Source organism: Ziziphus jujuba, chromosome 12 (genome assembly GCF_031755915.1).
Source record: "Ziziphus jujuba cultivar Dongzao chromosome 12, ASM3175591v1".
NCBI lineage: Eukaryota > Viridiplantae > Streptophyta > Magnoliopsida > Rosales > Rhamnaceae > Ziziphus > Ziziphus jujuba.
Window position 1 is genome coordinate 16,334,430 of NC_083390.1, and position 9,049 is coordinate 16,343,478.

The following is a 9,049-nucleotide window of genomic DNA, read 5'->3' on the forward strand; positions in this document are numbered from 1 at the left end:
AATTTTGGTCTATCAAATAAAAACAACATTCATGCTCAATTGAGTTATCAATTTTTCCTATAGTTTAAACTGATAGAAGGTGATTCATCGTTTTAATTTTTAATTAAAATGTTTTAATTTAGGTTCTTAAATTTCAATTTTTAATTATGGTTTAATTGAAATATTGGTTAGTAAATGACAATTAAAGGTTTGAGGTATTAAAATATAATTTTCTTCTTGAAAATAAAGGGCCTAAAACGTAACAAAATAATATTAGAGGACCTAAATTATTGTATTTTAGCATTGGTTAAATATTTTATTAAAAAAAATATATTAAACTAAAATAATATAAATTAAAACTTTTTTGGAGCATTTTAGACTAATTAATTTTTATTATAAATGGATTTTTTTTTATTCATGTCAAGGATGGAACTTGAACATAAAGGTGTACTCTTAGTGGTACAACCACTGAACCAAACTTATCAATTTTTGGGTGGCAACAAATTAAGAATATGAGATTTGAAAGCTAAAATTAGAGTGTTTTGAATTTGAAAGCTAAAAATATAATTTTCACAAATTGTAATTAATTTAAATTTTTTTATTTATAGACTTCACTCGGTGATAAAAATTATTTAAAATACATTTGAAACTGAATAAAATTTCCTCCTCCCCCAGGTATAATAAGTATAGTCCACCCAAAAATAAAAAATAAAATAAAAAACGGAGAATCACAAAATATTATATTATTACAGCACATCAAACCCATTAATTTTTTTTTTTTCATATATATATAAAATAAGTCGGGATGAGATGACAGGATCTCTCAAATTACACTGGATCAAATCCTTCTCCTATTCTTTCTCTTTTTCTTGCTCTTATATACGAAACCAAACCAAAACATTAATTTGAAGACGTGAAATTAATTTACATTTAATAAATAAAATATTGTAAAATATTAATTGACGCCACTATTTAATAAAAAAACAAGATTTATATGTACATTAGAATATATATATATATATATATATATAAAGAGAAAATAATGATAAAATTGAAAGAAAACATATTAATTTATAAAATATTGAAAGTATTACATCAATTAACAATTTAAAATTATGATTATAATTATAATTGAATAAGTAACAATTTATCACATCAGTAATCCAATATAAAATGAGAATTATTTTCAATAAATCACAATTATATTTGTATCACTAACAAGAAAACAAAAAACAAAAGAAACAATATATATACCTATACAGTGCCTACTGCGGCTAAATAAGCGCCGTTAGCAAAATGCTATGAAAGCTAAATTGTATAAATGATCCGTACAAAGTCCCTGACACCATAGCTGCAAAAATAAAAAATAAAAAAAAGAACCCTACATAAAGAGAAAAAGAGAAGCCTAAAACCAAAATATGTGGTTCCTAGGCACTGGACAATAACGATTACACAGTCTTCCAACGAATCAGCAGTCGACAGCACAACAAAAAATACCACTCTGGTTTTCCAAAAACCACCAACCCTCACCCACCAAAACCACTTCAGCATCAATATATCTCATCACACTTATATTCCCTTATATGATTTTTTTTTTTTCTGATATATTTTTCTATATAATTGCACATGCTTTCTTAGACACCTTCACATTTAGCAAAGAAGAAGTGATTAAACAAACCAAAAAAAAAAAAAAAAAACTGCGCTATTAATTATCTTTCTTTTTTTCTTTTTTTTCTTTTTTCTCTTTAAGTTCTCTTAGTTTCAGTTTGGTTTTGCTTTTTTTGGGATTTTCTTGGATTTTGCTTGTTTGGGTTGCAAAGAGAAAGTAAAAGAAAAGAAAATATAATAGAATAGAGAGAAAATGGGTAGAGGTAGGGTTCAGTTGAAACGAATAGAGAACAAGATCAACAGGCAGGTTACTTTTTCAAAAAGAAGAGCTGGTCTGTTGAAGAAAGCTCATGAGATCTCTGTTCTTTGTGATGCCGAGGTTGCTCTCATTGTTTTCTCTCACAAAGGGAAGCTCTTTGAATACGCCACAGATTCTTGGTATACGTACTCTATATATGATTTCTATACCTATATCTATATACATATATATATATATATATATATCTTTCTTACACTTTTATTTTTTTTCCCTGTATATATACTCTCAACCCTCATGCAGCTTCTTCTTCTTCTGAATTTCTCAGTTAATTATATGAATGTTTCCATTTCTTGATGTGGGTTTTTTTATGTTTCGATTTTTCTTTCTTGTTTGATTAATTTTTTTCTATATATATGTGGCTTTCATCATCTTCATTTTTTTTTTCTTAGGGTTTTCTTTGGATAAAGGAGTCGATGGTACTTTTTTCTTATTAATAATATTACTTTTTTTGTATTTGATCTTTTTTATCTTTTTTTGGTGAATTAATTTTTGTTTTTTGGTAAATCAGGGTGAATTAATTTTTGTGTTTGTGTTTGTTCATCTGGGTGTAGATGAATTTATTTTCTTGAGAATCTCGGACAACTGGGAAGCTTATTCGGTAGAGCTAGGTTAGCATATTATAGATGCTTGCTTTAGTAGAAAATGAAAAATTAAACAAAATAAAGAAATAATGTTTTTGGGAAGTATTCACCAAAAACAAAACAAAAAACAAAAAAATAGGTTTTTTGGGAAGTACTTTTTTAAATCTGATCTGAAATGAAGCCCTAAGAAGCTCACTGGTCGCATCTAAGTCTCTGACATAGAGAGGGAGTCTTTGACCTTTGGAACAACCAGTGATCGACACCTTTCCCATACATGTGGTCTGTTTATAAACTAAAAACCTTTTAGTTATCTTCAATATGTATAAATTTTCATAGAATTGTTTTATTATTATTATTATTATTATTATTATTATTATTATTATTATTATTATTACTACTACTATTATAATAATAATAAAATTAGGTATAAAAAAAATAATGTCTTGTAATTATATTTTTCTTTAGTGAACTAATCTTAAACATTTATATTCATATCTATTACAAGATGTTGTTGGAGTACTCATTTAGCTGCATATCCCCCTCAAAAGCAAATATATTATGAAGGGCTTTAAACTCTTAAACCTTTGAAAATGATAATTAATTAGTAACAAAAAATGCTAATTGTTCGTTAATTCCACTCTTTACTACTCTTTCCTATTTATGAGTTCCAGGACTTGGGGGATGAAATTTTTTTTTTTTTTTTTTTTTTTTGGTTTCTGTTTTGTTCGAACCAAAGTTAACATTTGGAAAATCTACCACCCATAGTTTCAGATATTTCATTTTGCCGAAATTAGCATTTATTTTTTTTCCTAATTGAAACAAGAATTTTACAACAAATCATTTTTGGTACTATTGTACAAGTTAACATTTATATCTAATCCATATCTCCATACCATGATGAAGGAAATTTAAAAATAGTATGGTCAATATGACAAGACAATTCCATATAGATTACTCCCTTGGCCACCTATACGTACATTGTATAGCATTATTCATTGTATTATGTTATGTACCATTATTGATTTTTTTAAGTTTGGTGTTCCTTTTATTTTCTAGTTTACTATTTTTTGCGATTCTTGCATATTTTAGAATTGACAAATCACCCATTTATTTGTAGTCTTCGAGTTTGTATATCCATTTTCTCATTATTATTATTTTTCTTGATTTAAAATTACGTGCATCTTTTCAATATGATAATGTAAATTGAAACATGAGATGCAACTAAATGCTTACATTTCATTATAATTATTATTTATAATGTATGTGAGGTATGTTTATAAGATTTAAAATTTAATATATGTGCATATATACATCTCTCTGAAAACAAAGCATGAAAATATTTACTTTCTATTTTTTTTTTTTTTATTTGGTGAAATGAAAATTGCTTTCTCTAGGCATGTCCAAAATGAGCACAAATTAGACGTTTATAAGGATCCAAAATGATTATATGGGAGTAATTAATTAATTTGGAGACCGAAATAAGTTTGTGTAGATGCATAGAAGTGCAGGACATTATGATTTTGTGTCTCAGCAAAGTGTCCTGTTATTCTCTTCTTTATTTGGCTCTCTGCTTCTTTCTGTGTACTTGTTGTGTGTTAGGTTGGCCATCCAACCCTTCTTGATTGGGTTTTGTTTTTTTTGACACGACCTTTGGATTTTGATATAACAAAATTAGAGTTTTGGAAATGGTGTTAATGTATGGTACGTATTCTTATCTCTCATCGCTGGCTCCCTACCCATAATAAATACATGTTAGCTAGCCTCGAAATTTACATGCTATAGCTTAGCTTATATTCATAAACAATCATATATACATGTATAACATATCAACAAGTCCATTATAAGGTCCATCTCATAATTTTATATTGAGGTCTATGATCATAATCATTAAATTTGCTCCAGTTTATTTGTTTATTTATTTATTTTAATTGAGATGGATTTATCTTTCAAAATTAAATCTGAATAGTTGATAAATTTTTAGTATATTAGATAAATTTTTAGTATATTAGGTTTTTTTTTGTTTTTTTTTTAAAGAAAATACTTAGATTGATTTGATTGGAAACTAAATATATAATATATATATATATATATATAAGAAGTGAAAGCAAAAATAGGAGAAATATATATGATTCATTACAAAAATAAAATCAAACTCAATCTAGTTGATTTACATGTTCTATATTTAGCTTCAATTTAATACGCGGAATTGAACTGAATTAATTTTTAAGTCATATAAAATCATTTGACTAAATTTAGAAAACCCAATTTGATTAGGCCAAATTTGAAATAGTCTAGTGCAATATAGCTAAAACCCAATTGTATATATCAAAAAAAAAAATAGTATGGATTATATATAAAAATAAATGAAAATAAAAATAAAAATAAAATATAAAATAAAAAATAAAAAATAAATAAAGATAAAAGTAAAAAAATAAAAAATAAGAAAAGGCCTTTAGAATTTAGTAGTAAAAAAGTATCCTAAATTTGTAGAACAGGCATAAGAAAGTAGACGTGAAATGTTAAATTGGTAAACTCATTTGATGCAATAAACAGTGTATTCTTGTATTTGTGATAAGTCGTGGGAAACTGTTTGAGGAGATATTGAGTCCTGACTTATCCAGGTAGCAGAAAAATATTCAGATTACGCAATACCCAAGGCTACTCTGCTCATTCATAGGAATTGCTGTCTCAGTACATCTGAAATAAAGAAAGACAATCATGCCCACTTTGATCTCTTGCTGTAGTGTATATATTATGGGAGCAAATTAAACTTTGTCTAGTTTATATAAATGAAATAAATATTATATATATATATATATATATATATATATATATATATATATATATATATATTTTTTTTTTTTTTTTTTTTTTTTTGTAGAATTAATATTCCATTATTTTCTTGAATTTAGTCATTCTTGTATTTGGAATTGAAATACTTTCCAGAAATACTTCATGGGTTCTAATAAACTAGAAGCTCAAAAAAAAAAAAATACATATATATATATATATATATTGATACTGACGATTAAAGAAAAAGAGAGCGCTATCCCTATTATGACAACTTTTTTTTTTTTGGGTTTTTCATGGAATGAGATATTCCTTCAAAGAGGTGTACTGCAAATAAAGTTTTTATTCCTCTTTCTCTAAATTGAGCAAATTTTCATCAAGTTTTAAAAGGAAAAAAAATTGATATTAATTATTAATTAATACCAAATAACAAAACCATTATGAGAACCTTTTAATGATAATACATTCTAAGTCCATTTCCAATTGCTTAGTTCTCTTAGCATATGAAGATATATGTGCAGCTGCTTCATAATTTCAACTAACCATATGTTTTCACTTTGCAAAGAATGTAAGCTTGCTTTTGTTCCATTATTATTATTATTATTATTATTATTATTGTTATTATTATTATTATTATTATTATTGATACTTTGATCACTGAAACAGCATGGAGAAGATACTTGAACGCTATGAAAGATATTCTTATGCAGAGAGACAGTTAGTGGCATCGGTTTCTGAACCAGAGGTTCTTGTACAATTCCAATATTGTTCTATCAATAGTGCGCACGCACACACACACACACACATATATATATTTCCTTTGTATATTCTTATAAACACTAATTACAGTCCATTCTGTTTGTATTGAAATTTTGATGTATTTGAAATGTGATAGGCTGTCCAGGGGAACTGGACCCTCGAGTTTTCAAGGCTTAAGGCTAAAATAGAACTTTTACAGAGAAACCGAAGGTAAATTGATTAATTAACTTAATTATTCTGTATATATATACATATATATATATATATATAAATGCATGTATTTAATTACTTGAAACTTGTCCAGACACTACTTAGGAGAAGATCTGGATTCACTGAATCTGAAAGAGCTTCAGAACTTGGAGCAACAACTTGATACTGCTCTTAAACAAATTCGATCGAGAAAAGTAAGCTAGAAAATTTCTGGCGACCCAGTACATATAAAGTTCACTAGTTTTGTTTGACGTTTAAATTTCTGTTTCTTTTTTTTTTTATTATTATTTTTTTTTAATCATTGGACAAACTTTCATTTAGACGAGACTAAAGTATTTTTCTATTACAGAATCAACTCATGTACAATTCAATCTCTGAGCTCCAGAGAAAGGTAAGATCATTATCTAGATAATTTTTGGAAACAGATGGTTTGTATTCTTATATGAAAATTGTAAATATATGAATGCATGGTTGATCCATCGAAAGTTAACTTGAAAATTTAATTTCGTTAAGAATGAATATATAACTCATGAAAGTAGAAAAGAAGAGAATATATATGTTATATTCAAAAAAGTTAAAACCTTTAGTATTTCTAAGATTTTCCTTATAACCACACAAAATATCCACCTGAAGGTATTATGAAATCTCTAACAAGACTAGAAAAATATCAATATTTTTCATTTCTATTTTTGCTTTCTATGACAGGAGAAGGCTATGCAGGAGCAAAACAACTTACTTGCAAAGGAGGTAACCTGACTATATATAGTATAATTCATTCATGCCTGTTTCTTACATATATTGCTTGTAGACCAGCCTTATATTGTACATAATTAAATTTTTAGAGGAAACCTTCCAGTTTCCACATCAAGCTTAGGAAATTAGAGCTTTGTGATGAAATTTTTTCCAATTTTCCCAACCGTAAAATGTAAGACATATCTAATTTTATAATTCTTCCTTTTTTCTTTTTAATTTCCGTAAACTGGAAATATATACAGATCAAGGAAAAGGAGAAATTGGTGGCACAGCAGATGCAGTGGGAGCAGCAAAACCATTGCCCTGCTTCGTCATCCTTCCTGCTACCTCAGCCGCTTCCCTGCTTAAATATTGGGTATGTGTCTTTTAAGTGTATATATATATATATATATATATATATCTTTCTGTTATCAAGGAATCCTAGACATATTTTTGTTCAGAATAACATTAAGCAATATATTATCTGATATATTCCTAAACAAAAAATTTGTCCAAGATTTTTTATAAATGAACTACTATATATATGTAAGAAATTAATTTTTGACATGAAGCTATAGTTTATTTTGTGAAAAAAATATCAAAATCAACAAAATGTTGTAAAGCATGGATCACAATATCAATGTAATTTCTGGCTAGGCGTTAGGTGCTTATACGCATATATATCTATCTATATATATATATATATATATGTGTGCTAGAATATATATTATATGTATGCTAGATTAGCCTAAAAATTTAAATCTTAGCCATATAAACACTACCAATGCAATTAAAATGTCAATATATAAAGCATTAGGGCTCTTTATGATGCACATATATTCCTCTTTTATTTTCACAAACATTAATTAAAAATTAAGTTGAGATACTCCATTAAAAATCTATAAATTGATCATTGTTTAATTAATCATAAAAATAGTAATTCAAGAACCAGTATTATGTATAGAATTTAAATAGGATGAAAACCCCATGATGATCATTCTGTATATTAATTATCAGATACTGAAGACTAATAGTTCTCTTAATTAGATATAAATCTTTGTTATAATTAAGAGTATCCTTAATGCAACATATATATGTATTTTTTCTATTATAAATTTTGATTAATTATATTTAAATAAATACAGGGGAAATTATCAAGAAGTAGAAGCCCCAGAAATGAGGAGGAACGAGCTGGATCTGACTCTTGAACCATTATACACATGCCACCTTGGGTGTTTTGCTGCTTGAGGCCATGCCTTGTTGCCTATAAACATATATATATAGATATCCGTATATATATATATATATATATGTTTGGTTTGTTTGCGAAAAACATCTACCTAATTAATTCGGTTCTGTTGCTTGATCATCCTATATATATGTGCCTAGCTATATTAAATATGAATTCTGGCATATATATATAACATGTTTGATCTACATATTATTTATAACTCTTCTTGTTAATTTGGAGGTATGATCATCAACTAAACCAACGATGATGATCAATTTGTACCAATGAACCTCCTCTATCCAACTCTATATAAGTGTTGTATTTTTTGAAATATATATATATCTCCAAGCATTATAATATAATATATATATTTTTTGTTGGTTTGGGGGGGGTGAAGAGTTTTTGCGCTTTCTTTTGTTATTTAAAGATTATTAACATATAATTAATATATGTGTACTCTTGAGCTCCGTGATACTTGCACGACAATTAATATTACCTGGCTAAGACACTAGGAAAGTATGGCGAAGGAAGGAATATGTGGATTTTTCTTCATGTCTCAAAGGCAATTTTCAAATTAATATGGGATATATCTTGTAGATGCCTTTGATCAGCTAGCTATATATAGATCTCGGCTGTAGTTATATATTCCTACTACACACATCAAAAAGAGTAGTATGGCTACTGGACTTTGACTTTGATTTTTGCAGCTTAAAACTTGGCAGCGTAAAATCCACTCTGCACATTCTATTTTGTACAGTGTGTGTATATATAGATATTTATAGAGAGAGAGAGAGAGAGAGAGAGAGAGCTTCGTTACAGTGTATGTCAATTCCACACGAT

General features: G+C 27.1%; 1 protein-coding gene across 1 annotated transcript; it reads left to right on the forward strand.

Moving 5' to 3' along the window:
• Positions 1-1,593: 1,593 nt before the first annotated feature.
• On the forward strand, positions 1,594-8,542 carry LOC107429076 (truncated transcription factor CAULIFLOWER A). Its single transcript, NM_001323884.1, is given in 8 exon segments — positions 1,594-2,025; positions 5,944-6,022; positions 6,173-6,246; positions 6,341-6,440; positions 6,596-6,637; positions 6,952-6,993; positions 7,242-7,354; positions 8,124-8,542. Coding segments are annotated over 8 exon segments (738 nt in total). The 5' UTR covers positions 1,594-1,840; the 3' UTR covers positions 8,227-8,542.
• Positions 8,543-9,049: the final 507 nt, after the last annotated feature.